This window comes from Falco naumanni, chromosome 2 (genome assembly GCF_017639655.2).
Source record: "Falco naumanni isolate bFalNau1 chromosome 2, bFalNau1.pat, whole genome shotgun sequence".
NCBI classification, from domain to species: Eukaryota; Metazoa; Chordata; class Aves; order Falconiformes; family Falconidae; genus Falco; species Falco naumanni.
Window position 1 is genome coordinate 116,194,551 of NC_054055.1, and position 27,060 is coordinate 116,221,610.

General features: G+C 38.6%; 1 protein-coding gene across 2 annotated transcripts in view; it reads right to left on the reverse strand.

Annotated features, from left to right (window-relative positions):
• Nucleotides 1–27,060, reverse strand: part of EPHA6 (EPH receptor A6) — a 516,780-nt gene that overhangs the window by 372,144 nt on the left and 117,576 nt on the right. For both annotated transcript variants that reach the window (XM_040583021.1, XM_040583020.1), the window contains exon 3: nucleotides 13,172–13,835. In XM_040583021.1, the coding sequence (XP_040438955.1) occupies nucleotides 13,172–13,835 (664 nt within the window). The remainder of the gene's footprint in view (nucleotides 1–13,171; nucleotides 13,836–27,060) is intronic.

A 27,060-nucleotide genomic window follows, 5' to 3' on the forward strand; every position in this document is an offset into this window, starting at 1 on the left:
TCAGCCACCTCTTGTGAACTCAAGATTCTTCCCTGTGGAATATTCTTTTGCGATTTGATGGGGCTCCTAAAAGAAAAATTGGTGTGTGTGTGTAGGGAGGACAACACATGACAGGACCAGACCAAACCAAAAATATCCCCCAAAACCCTTCAAGAAAAGGACTTTCTGCATGTTAGCTAAACCACCATGGGACTGCAGACTCTCTCTGAGCTGCTGAGGAGGAAATGCAGGGAGCAGTGACCAGCCGCTGGTACCTCTGAGAAGGAGCTAAGGAAGGGGCAAGACATGGGAGACCCCCAGCAGCAGAGAAGGCTCCTGTAAGAGAAGCCCTGGGGGCTGCTCCAGTAGAGTTTGGCTCCACAACTCACTCAAAGCCAGTTTTCACCGTGGCTGCAATTGATGCAGGATACGTGAATTCAAATGATGATTAAGAAGCTGCTGTGAACCATCCATCACCTGTCATGGCACTATTTAAAACCCATATAACAAAATATCAACTGCATAAACCTGTCAGGAATCTGTAATATCCAGCAACCAGTAAGAATTACCTTTAAATTCTATAAGCTGTATTTTCTTCCATACCCTTGCTGTAGGCACTAAACACCTAACGAACACCTAAGTTCCTCTAAAACCCCACAGAACTACCCTGTGCAGTTGGACATCAAAGTTCAGCACTGGAACATACGGTCTGGATATTGAAACACGTGGGTTATCTTTGGTAATAACTTTTTTAAAATTCTACCAATATAATAGCCTAGTCTTCTCATGCTGACAAGTCAAACAATTTTTACATTTAGAAAACAGTTTTGTCTTAGAAATATGTAAGAGAATAAAGAAACATGTAGTCCTCAAGCAACAAGAAATCAATTATTCCACTTTTACAAACTCAGCTTCCTGGCACACTATTAGAAGCACAGAACATTAAAGGACCATTTTTTTGTTATGTAATTGCTTTTTGGGGGATTTTTTTTTCTTACATAAAAGCAAGTAGAAAATAAGGTATGAGTAGCAGAAACAGGTCGTAAGAAAAAAGTCATATAAAGACGGAACTCAAACAACAATGGGGAAAATTGCAGAGAAACTCACTCAATCAAATAGAACCTTTTTGCCTGAAAGCAACTTAGATGCATCCACTGCTTAGAGTAGGCTGAAGTACAGTAGAAAAAGAACATAAATACATTCCAGCTTCCTGGAAATTTTAGTCTACACAACTAGATACCTACTGAAAAGATAGTTTGCACACAAGAAATATATTCACTGTATTCGGTTCGACCCTTCAAATCCTACATTCAAGTTTAACCACTGATCAGCATAAGAATTATTTCTTTAGTTCTGTATAGCTTTGGAAGTATTAATCTTTTAATCAAAAAAATCCCATGGAAAGTCTTAACAGAAAACTTTCTAGAAGTGACATATTTAAAAGGAAAATGAAAGTAAGATCTTTAGGATATACATGTAAACTTGTCACCAGAATCTTCCAAAGATTTACCAGCAAATGAGTTCTCTGGATAAAATTCATTTGTTATGTATCATAATAAAATTATGAACGGTAAGTTTCTGTGATTTTCTCTCTTCAGGTGGTGTTGTAGGGTTTCCTTGTTTGTTTTTAAATGTTTGCAACATTGCATAGAACTGTACAAAATGCCTTGTGTGTCTCTTGAATATTTAAATTAATTATTTGAAGAAGTCTGTTATATGATATGAAAGCAGAGATAGACACAAAGCTTTGAGAGATATAGACTTTAAAATGCTTACATAAACCCCAGCAAGAGTGATGCTGGAAGAGCAGTACAACCAAAAGAGCAAATAAGAAGTACTGGTAGAAGCACAACCACGTTTGTTCAGAGTGCGCATATATGGGGACTGAGACACCTAGCAAGCAGGAAAATTCTACAAGTAGGTTAATAAATAACAATAACTAATAATAGTGATGTAATAAACCACCTTTTTTTTAAATTTTTTTAACCTTACAAAGGTGGCAATACCACTTTTGTAAGGTTATCATAGGTACGTCAGGGCAAGGAAAGATGCTTAGAAAAAACTAAATAGAACAGCATCTCTAAACTGTATCAGATGTTCAGTTGTATTTCCTTTTTATATTAGTACCAGGTGCCAAGGCGAAACGGTTCTGCAAGTGAGCACTCAATGCCACCTGCCCAGCTCAGCTCCCAGTACAGGTCTTCCAGCTCCCCACAAAAGAGTAAAGCACTAAAGCATTATGGCACTACAGACCCAAAAGAAGTATCTTTCTTTTCAGAGTTTGGCATCCATAGCAGCTGACCTTTTGAAGTTCCTGTTACTGATCCTCTCTTCTTGCCAAGAGACCTGCCACAGCCCTCAAAAGGCACCCACCTGCACCACTTCTCTTGAAAGCTGCAAGCTGGGTGCTGCAAGCCCCAGTGGAGAACCGCCCGTCACCGGCACATCCATCAAGCTGAAGGCATTGAGCTTCCTGCACATGACAGAGGTCAGGGAGCGACGCAGAGCCCTTGCTTTCCGACCCCGAAGCAGCTCCAGGACACACTTTACTCGAGCAGTGCTGCAAGGCAATACGCTGCCAGGGATGTGGTTTTGCATAGGGAGGAACTGTAATCACAGTCAAACTTCTGCCCCCTTCAAGAAGCATCATGGTACAAACCCCAACCTAAATTGCTGAGGACAGAAAAATCTGTAACTGGCATCTCAGCCTTCACGGGAATTTTCCTTCCTCTCCCTCTTTTATACAAAGGTGTCAGTCATAAATCCTGCAGCTAACAGTACTGCATTTGCCATCCTTTCCTCCCTCCCTTCATTTGGCAAGAGCTTAAGCTCACAAGTAGCCTCCCAACTGCTTTGCTCAAATAATGCCTCTAACATGACAGATTTTGGTGGGGGTAATTTCTGAAAATCTTTTAAACATCACTGACCTTGAAATCTAGTAGTTAGACTATAAAGTCATTCCAAGTCATGAACTATGTCAATCTTGCAGTGTAAAACAACCGCTTTTGATATTATTTTCAGCCTTAAGCTTTAGGAAGGAAAGGATGAGTCAGTTGGCCAAAGCAAATCTCATCTCACATTTTTGCAGAGTTACAAAAAGCAAATATAGTTAAAGTTTTTAAGTACTAATACATGTTTATATGAATTTTGTATTCAAGACAAACTTTGTCAGAAACGTCTTTGCACAGTTACTGCACTCCTGCTTGTGATTCCTAGGTTACACTACGCAGAAGGAAACCCTGTATTGATTGCTTTTGAAATTACATTTCTCAGCATAAATGCTTTAATAATTGACTGAATAAAGTGATGGGAAATCTCTACAAGAACAGTTCCATTACAGAAACTGTTTTATGGTTTATTTGTGAATGTGTTGCCAATTAATAACTTGCCTTGGAGGAAGTACTGGTGATTATCTCCAGATTTTGGAGCTCAACTTTATGAGTTCTCAAAGGGACATTATCTATATTGAAATAATAATGATATTCTAAAAGGTTTCAATTATTTCAAACTATGAATTAAAGTCCTTGTGCTCAGCAGTGGCATGAGAAAAAACTTTAAAAAAATAAAAATCTAATTCCTAGATTCTGAGAATTTCCAAGCCAGAATTCTCTGAACATTATATAAGTATACATATTTTCATAAAGTGTTAATATTTAAGTGAAATTTCTTATTATTAAAAAAAAATCCACAGCCTATTGCAGTGTAAAATCTTGGAAACTTTCAGTGAGCACAATTTTTTTCTGAGCTTATATTTATTTATTCAGGGCCCCACCACAAGTCATCAATGATGAACAAACATTCTAGAAACTGAACTTCCACAGCGACAAATATATCAAAACCCTATTAAGCCAGAACTGTTACTTTGCTGCAACACGCGGCTATGGATGTCCTTAAGACATGATTTTTACATCACCGTGCTGTACACAGAGTTTCTTTGCCCAATTAGTGGCCAAGTTTGTAAGCCACAGCTTCCTCAAAGTATTTCTTTTTCAAAACTTTCAATTAATTGAATGCCTAATAGAAGGCATTTTGTATTCAGCCAATGTTATTAGGTCTTTATAAGTGAACCATGATTGTTTTATTCTCCTCCACGTGTTTGTCAAACAAGACCTATTCAGAACTCATAAAGACATACATTTTTCAGCATACTGAGGAAACCTATATGCTAACAAAAATACGCAATCATAAGAAAAGCCCATCACACTTCCCTTGCAGCTGGAAGAAAGCCTCCTACAGCTGTAATGAGATACAAGCAACCAACGCTGAACTTTTACACCCATTAAATACAGCAGGCCAAGGTTTTCGCTCAAGCAAAACTCACCTATGTTCAATATATTTGATTGCTGAAACAGTTAAGGTTGATCATGTGTGAAGTGCAATGAACGTTTTCCAAGTCAAATTAATCTGAAGTGTTTGAACTCGCTTTAGCTACTGACTCCCAGAACAAGGAAAAGAGAAAAAAAAAAGTTGTGGCAAGCAAGAAAAAGCTGTATTACCCAAGACCAGAAAGGCATCATTCCTGTTAGTCTCTCTAGCATGAGACATATGTTTTGAGGCCAAATCCCCTCACAGCAAGGAACACAAGACAGTAACACAGGTTAGTGCCTTCCTTCTTCACCTCTTGCCGTACTACAGCAAACAACCTGCCAGTCTTTATGTTATCTCCATTTTTACCAATACAAGAGTAATTTGGGACAGGCACACCAAGAATAGGGCATGACCAAGTATTCGATTACAACTAGATTATTACTGTTGGAAGACAGAACCTTGTTTTATATAGAGAAATCCATCTGCATACAGATTTACAAAAGATCTGTGAATGAGACCTACAGACTTTGTTCTTGTTCCCCTACTCTGGCACTTCACAGACGTAGCACAGCAGAAGATGCCCTTGCAAGCCCTTGGGCTACATGCCCCAGCCCCTTCACACCTACAGTGTCAGAGTCTGTGGACCTAAACTGTTATCATCCCCTGTGTTGCAATCCCAGGACCCAGCTCCACTGCTGACACTGCCATGGGGATAGGCGTCACACATGAGTCTAATGGATGGGGCAGATGGGAAGATACTGAAGTAGCTGAGAAACCTGCACAGCAAGTTAAAACCACAACTCAAACAACAGTTAATGTACTTATTCTATAGAGAAATGAGTAGATATACAAATACATTTGTATGTATATGTGCATTTTATAAAACTTAAACAATTTGTTCCCAGCAGTATTACAAGTTTTACACACAACCATCACCAATGTACTTCTTCCAACACAGAAAGAACAAGTAATTGTGATTTACTATGGGCTGCTGCTAATGGTAATATAGTGGCATGATTTGACAAGTCATATGCAACAAGATCGATCACCGTGGTCCCTTTGACAATTTTTGTTTCCTGTTTATCAAGGATACTTGGTAGGGTCAATACCCAACAGTACAAACTAACACAAAACCTGAGACGAGACATCTCTGTGTAAACAGCATGCTTTTGCTTCTGAAATTTCAGATCTATGTGGACAAACAAAATGGTGACAGTTTTTCAGTTTGCAACTTGCTATTTAACTTAAGCTGGCTTCCTTGTTCCACTGTCAGAGTAGGTTTCAAACCAAATGCTGTATTTCAATGCACATTTCAGTATGAAAAGAAAACCCAGTAATTTCCCAGGATTAATTCAGTTAGCAAACAATGAGTTTCCTACATATGCATAATTTATTCAGATGCAGCTAGAAAAATCAAGGCTTTAATTTGAATTTTTAGAGTGAAATATTCTTGAATCCAGGTAATGGTGGCTATTGTAACGTTACTTATTTGCTCTAAATAAGGCAATGTAAGTCAGTATGTGACAAGACAGTGTGCAAACATCTTGTGGCCATTTACTATCAATGTTGTTTCCTTGAACGTAAAAACAAATAAAAAGTTTTTTGCCTGTCTTTTAAATCCTCACTTCTGAAGCAGCACCCCTTTCCAGCTGTTATATTGACTTTACTACATTATGATTTATCAAGCTCAACAAACCTGCAGATGGCAATAGATTAAGTAAAAAGGCTTGGGTGTGAGCTACAACATGAATTTATACGGTATTGAGATTCTTCTGGCTCCTAACTCAGGCACTCATTGAAGACAGGAATTAAGTAAGCACCTAAGGGCACCTGACACTGTTGCAGTAAACCATGAATGAAAAATTTTCTGTAATAAATTTAAGAAATATCCTCAGTTTAAGACAATGAAAATAAAATATCAAATCATACAGTTTAAAAAAACCAAACAGAACAAATCAACCCAAAAACAAAACCATGCATATCTTCAGAAGCTTTGCAGGAGCCAGACTGGTACCCAGTGTATAAGAAAAGGCACAAACATGTAATTTTGAAGAAATATAAAAGCCATAAAATCTAAGTGTTGAGAAAAAGGCAAAGTGAAATACAACAAAGTCAGATCACCTCATACTGGTCCAGCTCACTAAAAATTCATCTCTAATAGTAAATAATATCACATTAATTTCACTTGGTCCACCATACAATTTTCCTCCTACTTCAGCTAGGTAACAATGTTATTTTTAATTCACACTAAATGCAAGCCTTTCAGGACAAAAGAGCTCTCTACATGCAAGTGGAAAGTGGGCAGTGAAAATGAAAGAAAGACACAACACAAAATAGCTTGGCACATGACCTGGCATTTAGTAATTAAAACTACTATGTATGAACGTAAAAATGCTACCAGAAGCATCTGCAACGTCCACCTACAACAGTCATTTAAATTTTAATCTACTGTAAATATATACTCTAATGTATACAGTTCTTGAGTTCATTTCAAGTCTTAGTTTTTGCAGCATGCTAACAGTTACATGTGGTTAAGTATATTTAAAAAGTTTGAACAAGTCATTATCAATTGCTTTTCTATACTGTTACCTACGATCTGCTATTATCTGGGATTCCTATTTTTTTCATGTATTATCTTGGATTGTACTAAAAACATTTATTTACTGGTTCAAGCTAAAAACTGAATTTGGAAATGTCAAACCACAATGCCGTTTTATCCATGTTCAGAATTCAAGTTAAAATAAGTGGTGAATGCTCACAGATGTTGTGCAGCCTTACATAGGCTAGAAAGTAGGTTTTTTAGTGGAAAATACACATCACTGATAGTCACAAAAGGTCTAAGTACTACCATTGAAAACTGTGAAGTCTAAAGCTCTTCAGACTCACATAAATTATATAAAATAATAATAATAATAATTATAAAATAATAAACCATCATTTAAGCACAGGAAAATAGCATCAGCCCCTTCCACAGCACTTGCATATTCAGGAATTTGCTACAAATTCCGATAAATGATACGGCTGTTAACTTTAAAGAAATAATGCAACTACTTAATAATTTTTTGAGTTGGATAATAAGTTAAAAATACTATTTCAGAAACAACAAAACCATTTACATTAACTCCATAAGAGATCAGCGCAGAAAAGATTGTGATAGACAACTGTACTCTCTGACACTCAAGAAAGAGGAAGAATTCAGTGAGTTGTGTAGCCTTTCCATCCTCCCTGCTCTCGGGAACGTTGTCAAGGGATGCCTGCTAAGCACAACACGCCGTGTAGTGGTGCAGAGGGAACAAAGGATAGTGAAGAATAACCTTGGAGTTGATACTGATGGGTCTATGCTCATACGTAACCACTCCTCCTAACCTTCTTCACGCCACCTCTGGTGCTACCTCTACACATGCTCCCACCTACCTCCCCTCCTGCTCCTTCACAAATCGGCACTGGCTTTCTGGCACAACATTGCATGTGCACGCTGCAATGACGAGCTTTGAGGTGGGCTCACTGTGAGGTTGCACTTAAAAAGAAGGAAATTGAAAACAAGAGGAGGAAATTGAAAGGCTTTGGTTTCAGGGGGAAATGAGGCTTCAATTAGGTTAGTGTTTTTTTTCTTTAAACTGGTAAGTTTGCATTATCTTTCTTCTTACTTGTCTGCCCTATATTTTGAAAGGAAAAAGGAACTTACTGAAGTTCCATCCACAAGAAAAATCACTTGTGGTGGTCAAGGAGACAGATCGTACCAACTCATGCAACCACAGAGCTGCAGAAGTCCCAGGACCTTCTGCACCTGTCTCATCATACAACAAAGAAAGCACCGTCAGTGGAGCTTCTCAGTCCTCCGCTCATTCAGCACCTCTGACAAATTTCCTGCTGCTGGCTATCCAAAAGAGTGGGCAGGGAATTGTACCCTTTCTTGTAGGGATCTGCTCCAGCACAAGAGAACTGTTCCAGCTCTGCTGCAGGAGGGACTCTGTGGTGGAAAGATTTTCTCTTAAACGGATAATTTGCAGTCTTTGAAATTTAAATTTAATCTTATTTTGTCCCTTTTTGGTAGTCCAAACCTTCTTACACTTTTCATTTACAGATCTTCCTTCAGTGCCTATGGACTGGCAAAACAAAACAAAACAAACACCAAACAAAAAACCAAAACCAAACCATGAGTAAATCAGTACCTCAGAGAAAAACCCAAAAGAAGCATACACAAAATTTATCCCTGTAACTATTAGAAAGCTTGCTGTTCCAATGCATGGGGTGATGGTTGGATTTTTTTTTTCCTTTTTCTGCTTTCATGACAGCAGACAGGTAACTAAAGCATGAATATAATACTAACTTCTTGGTTTCCCAGCAAAAATGACATGCTATAGGTATATATATGAGGACGAGGTTAGTTCATATTTGCAAAATGAAAACATCTTCCAATTGACTCAGATGAAATGGCTGAAGATAGGTTGCCAAGGTAAAAATCTTAACACGAAAACATTACCACAAATTTGAGTAATGAATAAAAGAAAGAAGGGTTTGTTCAAGTAAACATATGCTCGGTGCATTCAGACATTGGTATCCCTTGGAAGTGTCCTTCAGCCAACTCAAGATCAAAGAATTTGAAATTTACATTCCTACTTCTTATTTATTTGTATTTGTTTTATTTAAAATAAACAGGTGAATGTCAATGCCTGTTGGTTTACATTTTAAAAACTTCTTCAACCCTTTGGGGGGTGGGTTCCTGAGAATATTCCTCAAGAGCAATCATCTTGTTACAGTTAAAATACACTTCTGCATTATGTTTGGTTAAAACTAAAATAAATCCTGAAATGATTATAAATTAGTATTTGCTATACATAGTTGAATTTTTCTCTGCAATTAATTGCTAACCTCGAGTAATACTCACAATTTTTGGTAAATCATTAAAAAGCTAGACTTCAGTAAACAGTCATCCAAGTTTTATTATATCATACCTAAAAAGAACTGAACTTTTGTACTTAAGCTTTTATAGTGTTTCTTGTTATGATTGTTTCTTTCTGTGAAAAAATAATAATAAAAAAATCACTTAAAGCCCTCACATGGTCTGTATATGTTACACATTTTTTAAATTTAGCACAACTCTTGTCTTGAACTGACATTCAGAGAAGATATGACATTGCACTTGCTACTTTTAACTGATGTTCAGTAGAACCCTGTGCAGCATCTCCTCCTTCTATGCTGTAATTTGTGAATGGGGCTGGTATAAATGATTCAGCAAACCACGTACTTCATATTAAAGCCATTTATGATTAGCATTGCCACATTATTGGTACCAATTGGTTTACTAATACCTAAAGAAACAGAAGAATATGTGAACGCTGCTGCTATTTCAGGACACTGAGGGAAAAAAATAATCTTGAACGTAGATTCAAATCACAGAGCAACAGTCTATTTACACAATCCATTCAGAGAAGATGCTATACTTAAGATTATGCCATTAAAAAGAAAAAAAAAAAGCACCACACAAATAACTCTGAACCTCTTGCAATCAATGTTACTTTTCCCCTCTGACTTCAGAAAAGGAAGACAGTCCTGAAATGAATGAAAAATTATCTATCAATGTGCCTCTGAACAGTTCTAGATGCATTGGGGTATACGTTTAATAAGTATGGATATTTTAATCTGGTTATGAATTATTCTCAGACACTTTCATTCTGAAATGATGCTTTTAAAAGCACATACAATGGATACAGAATACTGATAGACTGACAGACAGAGATAGATGTGCATAAAACCGTTATATATTGAATTAACTGAAGCATTGCCAGTTAGGTTATTTTCAACTGCCAAAATCTACTTTACTTGCCTCCCTATGATTTTAACAGCAGTCGTAAAACTGATCAAAGAAATTTTTTATTCCCATTCTTGCTGCTTTGTGAAACTAGGAGCAATGACAACAACAGAGTATCATTCCTTATGCCATTTAGTGCTTCCTGAAATAGAGAGTGTGTATCTCTACAGATATCAAAATAGAAATTTATTTTTTACATTCTGTGACAGATAAGACATGTTTTCCATGAAGAGCTTATTATTCCCCACTGAGCCGTGTGCCGGTGTGTAATTTAAAGTTTGACACCATTTGAAAGTAGGAAAAATACACTGAAGTATTAGCAAATATTTCCCACCACCTAATCACTTACCAGAGCAGATTTCAAAATAAAAAAATATTTTGAAAGTTATTTTCATGCAGAATAAATTTATCAGTTTTGAATATGTTACAAAATATGTCTACAAGCAGCACTGACAGAATGGCATCACATACTTCCAAGACACAGATTTCTAATTCCAGCAGTGGAATGGGAGGGATAAGACACCTTTGGGTAGGGATTTGGGGGAGGGATCTAGAAAACAAGAAGATCGTATAAATATATCTCACGTCTTCTTAACAGACTAAGGTGTAGCGGCTTCTCTTCTCCTCCTGCCTACCCCCTCCCCACTACTGCCAGCAAGATCAAAGCAAACTTCCTTTTCTGATTACAACGCATAACGTGCTTTTAATACTTCACATTAGCCAAGGTTGCTGTGCAGCTTCCCTAACACCAGAAAACCTGAGGAGCTCTTGAGCAAAATACTCAGGCAATAGCAGTGTCACTTGAGTAATTTATGGATACGGACTCTTTCTCCTCATTGCTACAAAACAGATGTAAAACCAAAGTAGCCTGGTATCTTGGTGACTACTGAGGCTTTCTTTACAATTATTACTGCAGAAAGAGTACCTTCTTCTCAAGTCATTTAAACAATGTAAAGTAGAACACGCAAAGTACATATATCCTTTAGTAACTCTTTCTGAAGCCATCAAAACAACTAAGAAACTGTGCAGTACGAAAAGATGCATGCCTTTCAAGATTAACTAAGAGTCACCTATCCAGCAGTCCTGGCAGGTGGAAAATAAAGTCTACACATGCACACTCCATGGATAGTAGTCTCAAACTGAATCCACAAAAGTGCAGAGTCCTGGGCTTTACTCAAGTATACCACAGCATTTACAAAGTTTTAGCAACATATTAATGTTCTGAACAGCACAAAAGTTAAAGTAATCTGAATTTTACCATTTGTACATGAAATCCAGTTCTCACAAAGACACAAATGCAACCACGCTTTAAAAAGTGGCAGTGAGAGTATTAAGGAACACTTGCATTGCACAGAAGACATGGCTTTTGCTCCTGCAGGTGTTCACTGTCCTTCCTATGAAAGTGAGAGGTTGATAAGGGAATAAAATAAATTTCTCTTTGTAGTCACCTCCAAGTTGAAACCTTGACTTGAAATATCCTTAATTTGCTGTCATAGTGACAAGGTACTGTTATATTGTTCTATAGATACCAGCACAAAGTGCAGTTTCAGCAAGATTCTTGAAACCACCAAGCACAGCTATCCTCAGAGAGACAGTTCTTTAGATACAAGAAGGTGGCAAACAACATTCAGCAACTAACTGATGTACTGACACCTACTTCACAATCTGTATTTGTACATTAGTCTTAGTGAAAAAACAATACTAGAGATACAGCATTACTTATATTATTGTAATTAAACCATTTTGAGCACTTCAGATTTTAATCTTTTGCATTAACTCTGAATAGGGCCTCAAGAGTCTCTAATTGAACTTGATACCTACTGATTTTCTACTACATTAATATGCATGTTATTCATGGTGGCATTTAACCCCCTTTGGTTTTTTTACAGAAGCATGGATAATGACGTTATCTCTTAAGGTAAAACCAACCCCTTTGTCTTTATGTGCTTACAGGAATGGTCTGAGTATGAGTTAATTGACCGTGAGCCAGCAGTGTGCCCAGGTGGCCCAGAAGGCCAACAGCATCCTGGCTTGGATCAGAGGTTGTATGGCCAGCAGGACCAGGCAGGGATCACCCCCCTGTACTGGTGAGGCCGCTCCTCAGACATGTTCAGCTCTGGGCCCCCCCTACAAGACAGACATGGAGGTGCTGGAACATGTCCAGAGATGGGCAACGGAGCTGGGGAAGGGTCTGGAGAGCCAGCCTGATGGGGGGTGGCTGAGGGAGCTGGGGGTGTTCAGCCTGGAGAGGAGGAGGCTCAGGGGAGACCTCATGGCTCCCTGCAACTGCCTGACAGGAAGGAGGTGGTAGGCGGGTGTGTGTGGGTGTGTGTGTGTGTGTGCGCGTGTCGGTCTCTTCTCCCAAGTAACAGGACAAGAGGAAACGGCCTCAAGTTGCACCACAGGAGGTTTAGATTGGCTATTAGGAAAAATGTCTTCACCAAAAGGATTGTCAAGCACTGGAAGAGGTTCCCCAGGGAGGTGGTTGAGTCACCATCCCTGGAGGTATTTAAAAGACCTGTAGGGGTGGCACTTGGGGACATGGTTTAGTGGTGGACATGGCAGTGTTAGGTTTACAGTCAGACTCAATCTTAAAGGTGTTTTCCAACCTGAATGATTTTATGATTCTATGACTAGATTCCTTCTTAGGCATATGGAGGGGAAAAAAGTTATTTTTTTTAAGTCACTGCTCATCTCACCCTGTGCTAGATACCTCAAACGTGTTAGAGGAATCCTGCTCCAAAGCCTATACTTATCTCCAGGTACCTAGATAATACATATATTATCTGTACCTACAGAAGGAGTCGGGGTAACTAGCTTGTCCACACACATGCACATTGTGGGCACCTACAGTTAGATGAAATGAAGGTCAACTTTAGTAACTAAATGTTTTCTTAGAAATCCACAATATCATGACTCAATATGGCCTTGCTCATTTCTGGACAAGAGGCATTCCTTGAAAATGTGATGCAGTATTTCCAATATACACGAACTATTTGCTGTGCATAGAATATCATGACTTTTTTGTTTAAAATTAAAAAAAAAATAATAAATCAAACAATATTTTCTTACCATGGCAGGAACCATCAACTTCTTCATATCCTACACTGCAGATGCATCGTCCTAGAGGCACAAGCCAATCCCCATCTGCTCCACAATACAATTTTGGAGTGTCACGCTCCTCAGCACTCTTCACACAGGAGCCTCGTACTTCCACCAAAGAGGAAGAATCAACCCTTGGAATAGTATCAGGAAACATAGCCAAATTACGGACTGTGAAAGGGCACTTCTTGTAATAAACACGGACTGACACCAAAGCAATGCATGCTCCAATGTCCTGAAAAGCAAGATAGAATCCTTTCTTGTTTATTGGCCCAACCTCACGAACTTCCGTGTTGAGTTTAAGAATGCGGTCACCCAAGTCCATCTGGGTAAAGCTCTCATCAGCTGCAATAGTATCAATTTTAGTGTACTGGTTTGGCTTGAATTTTACTCCATGGGACTCATCCGACTCCATGTAGTAGAGATTGAAAGTTTCCTTGCAGGTCCCCAGTACCCATGGAATACTGTTGCAGTCCCTCAGGGTAAACTTCATTTCCACATAAATTTTCTGTGCAGCATCACGGGAGATCCAGTTTGTTTGAAGCCAGTTGTTTTGGTTTGGTTCCATCACGTTACACACCTGATAAGTATGAATGGGACGGTTGTGTTCATCCATTTCAGTTATGGCATCCCACTGAAAAGAAAATAAAATTGTTTGAAAACTAAGAAAAATATATATTATGCATATCCATATACAACCCTGAGCCCATCTATACAGACACACCCCCCATGTATGTGCACCTATGGATTCACTAAGGATAATTAAAGTTTAATGGAAAGACAGCAACTACAGAATGGTACAAATATTATTTCAGAAACTCTCTGATAAATTTCTATTAACAAAAACGTTTAAATGTAGCTCAGAGAAGAGGGAAGTACTGGCCATATTTATATTAGGAAATTTAATTAGTCTGAGAAAATGCCTGGCCATGTCATTCAGTCATCTATGGTGCAAAAAATTCGCTAGAACAGTGCTGTTTGGCATGTTGGTGGGCTGGTGTTCTGGCAGTTCTCTAAGCAATGTCCACAGCTCAGGCACACACAGTACTCGTGATGCACCTGCAGCAGTTGGCAGCTGGGATGCAGTCATTCTGGGCTGGTGGGTCTGGGGTGTTTGGTGTAGGTTGCCCTGGTTTACACAATTGCCCTTAGAAACATTTAGCTGTATATACAGACATTACACTCCTGGCTCCATAGGGTCTGTATTACACTTATTTCTGCTTTAAAAAAAAAAAAAAAATGTCACAGATGTCATGCCATTATTGTTGCCTTTATAAATTCTCATTTTTACAGTTCAAAGGTGAAGGAGGAATTTTTTTCCTCTTGCCTTCACACCCCTGAGGTTTTACATTACATCAAATTAGCTAAAAACTTCTCAAATACTGGTGGAAATTCCTGCATAGAGGCTTTCAAAAAAGATGAATCTTTGAAAAAGTATCTATGTGTTACATATGAATGGTTTATCACATGCCTAACTTGTTATCTGCTACTCTAAAGGATTATCAACATCCCCAAAATAGCTTCAATATATTTGAGACAACTTTCCACTAAACACTCCTAATACCAATACAGCATTAGAGAGAGATGTTGTCTTACCAAAACACAGAACTAGTTATATGTCTGTATCCAAAAATATCATATCCCACCAGAAGTTTTAGCATGGTTTTTAGATGCACTGCTGTTTTATGGCACTGACATACAGAAAAAAACAAAAACCTGTTCATAAATATCACTCAAAATGACAGACTACATTGTGTTAATGCTATGATACATCAAAATATACATTATTCATGTTCATGGTTTAGCATACATGGAATAGATTTATTATTAAGCCATGTTTAGTTAATATTATTTGCCTGCAAAAAAGATTCATAAGCTTAAAACTAAGAAAGCAGAAGTTAAAAAGTTTACAGAGTATTTTCATTCTTACCAACTTCCTCAAATTTTGAAGTTACTTCGGTTAAATTCACTATGTAGCATGTCAAAGCTAAGTATTAATTACATACAGTACACACATAACATGCCAAAGCATATGTTCAAATTATGCACAATATACAATTCTGACTACAAAACCAAGATATGAACCTTACACATTATTGGTCAAATATAAATTCCAATCTGTTACCCCCGTGGTATACCAATCCCACACATTCTTCTACTCTAATACACAGAGAATCAGTATTTTTAGAATTAAATTTATACTCTTAAAAATGCATTTTGACTACTTCAGCAGCTTAATATTTGCAGTGCATATGTACTTCAGTATTACAAAGAAGGTATAGTTGGCCCATGGCCTAGTGGATCGAGACAGTGTAGGAAGTACAGTCCAGTTTATTGTTTTTAAGCAATAATATATCTATATCTATCTATATATATCTCAATCATCCTTTAGAAACACTGTGGAAAGAAAGACTATCTGTTCATCTTTTCTTGTGAAAGAGAAAGATATTACTTAAGAGTTAGGCCCTAATTTCAGAAAAATTCCCAGACACCAGATGACTCTCTTAAGGCCCATGTGAACATGCAGAAAACTAACTGGCTTTACTTTGAGTTTTAAGAACAAATAATGTCACAATATGGAAGTGGGGGAACACACATCCAAGACTTTTCACATAATCTTTATCTAAAAACAACACAACACAAGACAAAAGAACACAACAGCAACAACATGGGAAGGGGAAGGGAAAAATAAGTGCACCTTCTTTAGGAGTGAACTGATCCATCCCGGTGGAAGCAGCAGTCAATAAAACCAACAACCTTTGGCTCCATTAGCCTGAAAACTTTGATTTTAAACAGTAGCTGGCATTCATGTAGAAAAAGGAATTCTAAGTGCTGCCAGATACAATCAGAGGATTTGGATTCTGGGTCACTGCAGTGTACACCTGGAAGCCATGCCAAAAATCAGGGTAAGTGAAGGCCTTTACAGGCCATCGCTTTTGGGGATTGTCCCCTATCATGACAAGAATGATAACCTCATCTGAAGGCCCTGTCCTAAGGATCACAAAACATACTTCTTATACGATAGCCAGACAATGGCAAATAATTGACAAACAACGTGCTGAGATTCTTCCACAGCCAAGGGCTTTTGGCCTTTATGACTTGCATGTATTCAGAAAGGGCAAAGTTGCTACTTCAGTATTCACCGCAAGACCAGAAGTTCAGTTTTGGTCGAAACCATGTGATGAAGGACTAGTTAGCACAGGGCTTCTTGTGTCATTTTCCCCAGATTAGTTTGAACTATGGTTAAAGTCTACCCTGTAGCAAGCAATATAATACCCCAAGTAGAACCTGGCTTTGGGAAAGGAAAAGGAAACTGATGCTCTGGTGGGCCAGGCCTTTTCCCTTTTGCTAAGCATGAACCCATACAGCTTGAACAGAGTCAAAATTCCACAGTCATGACGAATTAAAGAAGAGAATTAGGATTAGGTTTTAAATTTTAAATAAAATTGATTAAAATCCACAACTCCAAGCCTTAAAACCTCACTAGAAGAGGCCTTTTAACAACAAAGCAGATAAGTCTCCCAGCTGCTGATCCCCGTTTTACCTACCATATCTGTTACGTGGTATGGACATATCACCTTTTCTTCACATGTAAAACATGTACTACAAATTTAAGCATTATTACACAAATTTCTGCTATACATAAATATAACCACAATGTAGATTTAGAAAAAAAAAACCCCAAAGGTTTTCTGCATTTATTTCTGTATCAAGCCCCATTAAAAGGAATGTGCTAAATGTTCCAGAGAAGTCTCAAAAAACACCCAAACCAAAAAAACCCGCACAAATAATAATAAAAAACCACCACCCACCACACCAAACCCAGAATTAAATTGTACGTGGGATGAAAATGTAGTTGTTAAAATAGAGAGCAGTCTTCAGAAGGGAGTAAATTAACTTAAAGCAAAAAAGCCTCGACATACTACTGCCTCTTAAAAACATTAAGAAAAAAAAAAAATCCAACATAACCTCCCCTGCCCTTACTGCGGGATTTTCTTCAGAAATGTTTACATATTCACTTTGAATCAGTATCTCAATTCGAACTTAGAAATTAAAGCCCTGACATTAGCTGCTAACCATGTAGTTAATAAAGGCTCAGTACTTCAGTAATTAGTTTAAAAGAATAAAACAAGATGGACCGATCACACACGGACGGGGCTTTAGTTCATTCAAGCAGTCCTTGCATGCTGCATGCCTGTGTCTTTCCATTGTGCTCCCAGATAGTGTGCCATAAACTCCCAGTTTATAAGAATTCACACAATGGGCAAGAAAATATTTTAAAGCTATTTGCAAAAATGTTCAACAGAAGTAGTAGTCTAACCATCATACATATAAAATACTTTCAAAAGAAGTTAACATCTAACCATCATTTTGAGATAACAAATCTAGCCATCGCACTGAGACATACTGTATAAGGTATGCTTATAAGTACAGCTGTGAGCTGGAATGTGCTCTTAATTACTAGTCTCAGATATTAAATGCAAATGAGGTGAATTCCAAAATGTCAAAATAACTTACTGAAAATTCTGGCAGAACTCAATCTGTGACAGTCTCAGACAAGGACATGTTTTTCCTGGGTGAAATACAATCTGCTTTTAATTTTACATTAAGCCTTGCATATTTTTTTTCAGTGCAGACGAGAAAAAGCCAAGTAATTTATCAAATACATACTCTTTTGGGTGTATTTCATATTATAGCACCTAATTAATTGAATTAAAAGTATTTATAAACATTCTAGTCATGCAAAACTATTCTTTGCTTAAACCTTAAAAGCAAACATTCAGAGGCATCTCATTGGTGATGTCTGCACAAGAATGTGGTAGCTCCCCACAAAATACCTAACCTGACACGCACAAAAGCTGGCAGAAGCTGTCTAGTTTGGACAAACGGACAGTTCAGACTTCCTTCAACGAGAGCTTCTTGGCATCCCAATGCACTGCATTACTTCCAAAATTTTTTTATTGTGTTCCTTTCAAATGAGGAAAGCCTCTGACATTGTTGATGGAAGTAGCAGCGGTGTAAAGCTAATTCTTACAAACTGAGTTCCTGGGCTTAGGGAGAAGAAATGTCAAAAACAGGGTTTGGAAGAACGACTTCCAAATTCTATTTCAACACTGTAACCTCTTATCCATGTTGCTGTTGATTACATTTTACCATTTTGCTTTCACATCTGGCATAAAGGAGGAGTAAATGTCACTAAAATAGAAGAAAATGGAATGTGAAGATTGGTAGAGAGAAGATTTTAAGATTACTTTCCACATTCAAGCACAAAATACAAGATTAGGCTACAGACCACACTGAGATTTTAGTTAGATTAAAATTTAGCTGCTTTCATATCTCTACAAGCTACTTTACAACCTTTCTGTTTCATTTTAGAACTTCACTAATATCACAGAGGACACTATAAAGAGCAAATTACCTAATTTAAAATTGCACTAGCTATACACAATACTGAAATCTGTTTTCAGTGTTCCCTACTTTTTGTTATTCTCATTTTAAGCCAAACACTACAGACCAACAAAATCAGCAAGAGCCATTTATTATAATTCAGTAGGTTGTATCACCAAAGGCTGCATGAACAATACAAAAAGAGAGATTGCATTTCACGTATTTTATCTTATTTTTAAACATGTTACCGTCTGATAAGAAAGTGTCTTAGTGATGCCGTGCTACAAAAAAGTAAACCCAGCGGAGCAGTTCCAGCCTGATGGGAGCAGTCATAACCTCCTTGAAGACAAATTCTGAATCTTGACCTATCTTTAAGCCATGGTCAGCCTCTGAAGCAAACCTTTGTTGGGTCATATTGGCTGCTTAAAGAAAAGATGTTAAATTGACGATTGGCATGATTTGACCAGTATTAGCGGTACACAAGGTCGGATTCAGAGCAGGAATGCAGAACAGAAAGGACTGAGAGGATATGAGCTCACCCTGTTGTCACCTCCCAGCCCTCCACAGCAGCGCCGTAAAGTTGCATGTTCCCATGTGAACCCTACAGTTTCTCTGATTTCCAGTCCCAGGTGCTGCCTATGGGAGCAGCGGTCAGGCACTGCCCCACAGCCAGGAACACTGCATCTTTTCCCACGTGAAGGGAACAGTGCATCTTTTCCCACTGTAGGCTCTCCTCCACCATGTCCCTTAGCTTTTTTCCCATGCTGGCAATATCCATCATGCCATTTGTGTAGAAAGCCAAGCAGATTCCCACTGTTTATCAGCAGCCCTGTTTGTGGTTGAAGAATTCATCACGGTATTTTATTTGTATGTCAAACTTTACTGTAAGAAGCTTTTCCAATTAATAGGAGTAGTTATATCAAGCATTTGTATTTCATAATGAGTTGGTATCTAGATAACTTCACATGTAGTGAAAGACACTTTCCCCCACAAGTTGTCATGCTGATTGATGAATTAATAGTGGGTTGTTAACCTCAGATAACAGTCATTCAGGCACTGATCCCAGCAGCGTTTTCTAGGATGGCAGTTTTGGCATATTGCACAGTCCAAGATTCTTTTTATTGACATTTTACTTCATTTAAAGGAAAGGGTAGGGACACTAATGTAAGAGTCGGTCTAAAGAGAACAATATTGTCTCAACATTGCCAACAGAGACCTGGAGATGGAATGTGGTCCTCATGGACACCAAGACACAAAGACCCTGGGAAGGAGAACTGCATGGTACAAGGAATACTATGCCTTTCCTTGCCACCTGGGATTGAAAGGAACAACTATGATAAGGCCACATGACAGCTGTCCAGAAGATGGATCACGATTGTCGTCATAACAATGAACCAGAAAAACTTCAGGTGAACTTTATTCATTATAATATCATTATAATACAAAAGCACACCTCCTAGTCTGAAGCTGCCCACCTCTGAGGCAAACCATGCCTTGGGCACTCTTTGGACACGCATGATAACCTGGCTTGAGAAGGCGGAGACTGGCAACAACCCATGGACCAGAGGAGGAGCAAAGTGTGTTGCTTGGCATAAAAAGATGCCTTCTTAGCAAATGAACTTTGAAGATCTTCCCCACCAAGGATCACGATGATCGGAAGGACCGGCAGGACGCTGCCTGGACCTGGGACCATAGGGGCACCTTGGACCCGTGGTGGTAGCTATAAACCTCTTTCCTTTTCTTTTTACTTTACCTTTTATTCACTTTCTGTCTTTCTACCTATCGCACGCTGCTTTACGGGCAAACAATAGAATTGTGCTGTTTAATTGAAGCATAACCCCTTGGCGTGGTTGCCTTGATTTTTGCGCTTTGAGATCATAGTAAACGAACAGTTACGAGTCCACCGAGTGGACCGTGACAACTAGTTACTTCAGTGTATGCCCCTAATCAGTGGTTTTAGGAATGGAAGAAACCATCTGCCCTTACAAATTTTGCCGCATTTGTATCCTAAGCTAGAAAGTTCCCTCCCCTTCCTCTTTATCCTTTTACTCAAAGGACAATTCTCTAAAAATGAAGAGTTCTTCACTTACATATACCGAAACAGAGTAACTTTGCTCACTCCTGAGTAAGGAAAGGTTGTGGCAGATTTAGCATGCAACACATGTGGATATTAAGTACAGAACTGGATCCCTGGGTAAAATATTTACACAAATGTTTTGTTGTTGAGCAAAACACATAGGGGTAAGTACTGGCCTTCCATGCAGAGAACTGAAAAAGTTGTGCCTGAAATTAACATGGGATAGGAGACTGGGAAACAAAGTGTGTTGACTTCAGCTATTCTGCATTTGACTACCTCCAAAGAAAACACATCTGTCAAGGCAACTTCTCAACAGTAACAATGGCAACAGAAGATTTCCCTTCTAAATCAAGGAACAAAATATGTAAGGTTCACACTAGATCTTGTTTATCCTATTGGTTGCAGAGAACTAGGTACTTTTGGAAATGTAGATGTCAACTACTTCTTACACAAAGACGAAGGCTGACATTTGAAAACTGAGTGAACCTGAACTTAGTGATTCAGTTGTCTGACATATATCCCTCATTGCCCACAGATGTCCGTTTGGAACAGGTCAGGTCTCCAATAGTAGAAGGGATGGACTAGGTTTGTTACATAGAACTGCCACCACCCTAGAAAGCAGTCTGGAGAAAGTTACAAGTGCGTCCATGCAATTCATTTACCCAAGAACAGTTACATGTTTATGACATCTAGTGAGGCTAAAAGGAAAGCGGACAGTATCTTTTTCTAATATTTTAATTGGTTCTTCTTATTTTTCTATAATTTTTATAAATGGTTTATTACTGACTTTGGCCATCAGTATTTTCAGTTCTCAGCTAGGATTCATCTAATGAAACCTACAACTGAATTCTCACTTTCAACTGTTCGCTACTGACAATCTTTTGGATCCCATTTCCATGGAAACAAGCTGAATGGTAAAAATAAAGAGTTTAAAAAGTTTTTTTAATTCCTTTATACTATCTCCAGTGAGATGATCTCCATAGAAATGAGATCAGAAAGGTCTGAGCTAAGAAACAATAGAGAAGGACCTGCACTTGGCAAGCACAGCTGCTGCCTGCCATCTGCAGATGCAGATTTAAACACCTAGCTGCTGTGGTGACATTCAAGCAAAACCAACTATACTACGTAACAGAATTGCCAAAACAAAAACTTCTTTCAAATTGATGTGCTTATAAAAAGATCATTTCAAAACACAGTTAGCATTTAAAACACCACACTGAAAACAGCAAGATTAAAAAATATTAAGAACTACAGAATTACTGTAAATTAAAGGAACTGAGTCAATCTATTTTCCCATTCCCTCCAACTCATTTTTCTTTACCTCCATCTTTTTCTTTTTCCAAGATCTACAAGTCTATTTGTGAAAATAGATGTTCAGACCTCTGAAGCCCAGTAAGACGAGTGATAATACAGAAATTATGAAATGTGCCTGCCTAAAAGAAGAAAAAAAAAAGGCAGACAAAACTCCACAGTTGTTCATGTATTTCCTACCAAGTACACGTTGGCATAGTTGGCAAAATAAAACAGCAATTAAACTACTTATGGTCTTACATTTAAATCAAGCTGATTTAAAGTTGCTTAGGGAATGCATATAAATGTATCATGTATTAGATTAGCTCTGCAGAAGTATAACTACAATTGCAACACAGGTTTAGAGGAAGAAGTGACATCTGTTTTCTACATAGGCGGCGGCAGCAGCACATAGACACAAACTATGACAGTCGATGGCAAATCCCTCATAAAATCCATAGAATTAAATGTAATTAAAGAACATAATCAGAATTTTAAAAAATAATAAAGAACGAACTACTAGGGAAATATAAACAAGAAAACATAGGAAAGAAAGTGGCAGATTATTCTGTATTCTCCAAATGCAAGTGTTAGTGGGTCTTGGGCTGTGAACAGCTGCTCTATGACTGAAGTGGCCAGGATGATTCAGAAAGCTGTTAATACACTCAAAATTGAAAATCCAAACCAGCAAGTTGCTTTTCTTTTATTTACATGAAGCACTGAATACTGAACAACCATGAGGATAAGCTACTTCAGATGGTCCAGCTTTACTTAGCTCTGAAAACTGGAAACTGTTGTGGTTCATATGAATGTTTTCTTCGTAGGAGCAAGACTAGGATATGGTGAGATTCAGGGGATGAGCTCTGGAATCCAAGTGAGACCAACTTCAGATTTAGGAAACAGTTGACTCTCACACTTGGGGATTAGCCAGAGCAGGACTTTGGGATCAGAAAGCAAAACAGGACAGCCCTGCTCTAGCTTTGAAGACAGCACTGCAGCTGTTCCAGAAGAAAAGGGAGTCACAGGTCCTGAACATGGACCTTTATGCATATACTAAAAAACCATAAATCTGATGTAGAGCTCAAACTACAGAGGCAGTCAATCCATTTGACTGACCAGAATCTAGACAACAATATCATAATGCACTGATAAAAGAGTTACTCGTGGATCAATGTTTCTGCTGTCTGGATATGGCAGAGAAAGCATAAAACAAGCAGCAGAAATACTAATACACATTTTCCTCCATTTCAGATCGCGAGAGGGCAAAGCACATTCAGAAAAGGGACACACAGAAAAATGGAAAGAAAAATGAAAAAAAGAACTCACACATATATGCATACACATGAAAGTTGTTTAGAACAGATTGATAAATAATTGAAGCCAACCACTGACATATAAAGAGTCATGTTTTCCTCAGTACCCTGGAACAAGACCGTTGTTCCCCTGAATGCGTTATGGACTATGAAAGAGTCAATGACTTGAATCAGGGATCTGCAAGGATAGCGCACCAGACTGTAATTTTCTTTTTAAATGAGACACACTAGTAAAACCTCAGCAGGTGGTGAGATGCCACAATCACATGGTGAAAAGTGCTGCTGATCACCTTTCCAGGGGCACCTCATCCCTATGTAACACAACACTTCCAACATACTCAGAACTGAAAGGAAAGTGAGAGCAGAAAGTCTACACCTTTCCAAGACACCATAGCTCTTAGCACTCAAGCCTGCTGCATGCCCTTCAAAATCTGTCTGCGCTCCATAGCCTGCTGACCTCTGCTTTACAGGGGAAATACGAATAATAAATCTATAAAACAGTGGTTTAGAGATACCTGCTACTAGAACAGAGTTGGATCTAGCTAATCATAAAAAGTTGTGTGCTACAATTAGCAGAGAAGCTGCCAGCAGCTGCAGAGTCCCTCTGCTGAGACAAAAAATGCTGATGCTGGCAGGGTAATGAGAACAAGGGGCTAGCAGTCCTCACTTGGCTGAATGAGACTTACAGGAATAACTAAGAATTCATGCAGAATGTGATAGCTCTAAACAGCAATACTGACGTCATGAAATGCATGGGCCTGATGTGGAATAACTGATGTGTGTATGTAAGAGACAAGTTTTGTCACCCATTGGGAAATAAGAGATATGATGACTTAAAATACGTATGTGTAGATGCTTATATTTCCTTATAATTAGAATAAGGCAAACAAGGATTGAGAAAAAAAAAAGTTGCAACTACACAGAAATCAGACTGTAGCTATAGAGTTCAGTCAGGCTCCAATAGCTGTAAATAGCTGTTTAGTAGCGGAAGACTTATTTGCTGCTGTATTGCTTTATTTCCTGAATACGTGGAACTGGAGCAATCCTGACTCTGCCCTTCACACTATGATCAGAGTAACGGGAGCAGGAACATTGTAATACTACTCAGTGAAGCCACTGCACTGGGTACACTGGTAATGCTGCACAATAGCTGGCTGCATCAGCTGTGTGGCCTGGGGGAACTTGCTGAATCTCCAAAATAGCAGAGATAATGTTACGGTAAATGTTTGTGTGTCCAGAGATACTTAGAAACAAAACAAAACATGGACTGGAGAGACTTTTACAGGGAAAAAAAAAAAAAAAAACAACCCAAAACCATGAACAAACTCTACATTTCTAGTTCAGAAATTTCTACAAATTCAGAGGTCACCTATTAATCTTACTCAGCTGTTTGTGACCAGCTCCATGCACCATGTCAGTACTGCACTGACTCTGACCCAACAAGCCTCATGGTACCAGAGCTGGCCCACAGGCTGCCCTCCTGCCATACCCCACGTCCCACACACCTCTGCCCTGCATATGCCTCCTGAGAAGCCAGAACAACATCAGAGCAGGGAACCACACTTGGTAGGAGGTACTCTCAGCCCTCAGTTTGAGAGCTGACCTTATCTGCTTTACAATCTAATGCGCACAGTACTAGGAGCCAAACGGGCTGCTTCTACCAGTTAACCCCTTCCAAAATTCTGTATTGCTTCAAGTCGTAAATCTGACCTTAATGCATGAAGTTCCAAATATTGTTTCCCTTTCACTTGCTTTCCAGGCTTTGAATCTTCTATTTTAACGCTGGAAATTCCCCTTCAGCAGCCCGAAGGTCCTTTCGCCTCTGCCACTCCAAGAAGTGGAGGTTTAAGCAAACCCCACAGCGACGCAGCAGCCCTGGCTACGCGCACGCAGGGAGCGGGCTGTGACTCAGAGCTGCCCATCTGCATTGCTTGACTAAGTGCTCGGAGAAAAACATTGCAGTACCAGTGACAGCAGCGACCATACAAACACCTCTCCGTACTCCACGTTTTCCCCCTGAAGAGCAGTGGATGTCAGAGTCTATTTTTACGTGGGCATCGGCATATTTAAGTTACTGCAATTAGCAAGCAGTCAATGAGGTTAATACGGATGAAGTAAAACCCAGAAGAATATCTATCCATTCCTTCTTCCCATCTCTCCCCTATTATTTCCTAAAGTCTCTGGTGTTTAAAAAGAAGGGGGGGAAGAGATCCTGCCATTTCTAGTTCTTATTGAATTCGTACTAGTCAATTAGTGATTTTAATTGAAACTATACCAAATGGAAACGATTAAAAATAATAATTATACAAAGCAGCTACATAAGGCTTTTCATCTTTGGAGTGCTTTAAAAACACTAACACGTTAATTCAAACAAAGACATAAAACTAAAGAAGCAAAACTAAAGATAATGAGAGGAAGGTTAATTGAGAGATCACTGATTTTTACGAGCATGCGCTGCAAGTTATAGTAATGAGGAGCTTGCTGTATCAGTGACAGTGCCTTTCCCTGACACTGCACATACCCACATGAACTGAACCGATGCCACTTCAGAATTTTACTGCAGCACAATATTCCTTTAAGTATGTTGCTAATGGGCTCCTTCAAACCTGCCCTTCATCCCTCTCCAGCTATTGTGCTACCAGGCAAAATGGAGCCTGCTCTTGCAGCACACACCTGGCTGAAATACCTGCTACTAAACTGCTGACAAGCAATTAAGAATTGCACCTTTCAGTGATCACCGCATGCCTTTCACCATCACCCTAACAATTGTCATCGCTATGTATCAATAACATGATTCACAACTTCATTTCCAAGTTTACTTACCCCTTTTGAGCAGTATCAAAAGGAGGAAAGCAAGATTAGAGCTATGGAAATTATTAAAGGTAAAAACTTGCATTTATTGGCTTGCAAGGGATCATGTTGATATACCCAAGTGAAAGCCAAAAGCAATGGCATCACAACCTGCCACCCCAAAAGTGGTGGAAATTAAATCAGAGGTGAAGAGAAGGACCAATTGTTAGAAGTGGAGCAAGCTGAACACTCTAAGTAGCAGCTCAGTTTATTTGCAGATATGCTCCTAAATTTATTTGTATATTCTAGCAACATGCATTACAGCTTTACTTGTTTTCTCGGCTGAATTAGAGCAGCACATAAAAATTCTGCAGAATAACTTCCATTAGAGGTTGGAAACAGCTTTATCAAAGCATCCAAAATATGTAGATAAATAAATACCTTTTTTAAAAAAACAGAAGTCTGCAGTATTTTTAAAAGAAAAAAAAAAACCATTAAATGCCATACACATCAGCCTTATGCATATAGCCTGCAAACTGCAAAGCAGGAACAGAGGAAAACAAAAAGGGAAGAGAAAAGAAAAGAAAACAATCACCAGTGTTTTCCAGCAAATCAGTTAGTTCATGCTTCCAATGTAATTGCTTATTTACTGAGAGCTTGTAAAGTAGTATTGTCTCCTGGGGGAGCCCAGGCTCAATCATACTCGTTAAAATGTACTGGAAGAAAACCACCTGATACCCTTCCCTGGTGCTCCTTCTTTTCATCCCATTTCTGAGCGTAGAAATGGAGGAAGCATCAAGCTCTTAATTATCCTATAAGCATATATACACTGGTATTGAAAACACTCCATTCACTAGAGTTGAGTACAGTATCATCAGAGCAAACTCAGACATCTCCTCTTTTCTACGTTGTGCTGCCTTCGTCAGATATATCTAAATAAGAAGAGATGAACTATGATAATGAATAATTCACATGCTCTTTCAGCCTCCCCCCCTCCCATT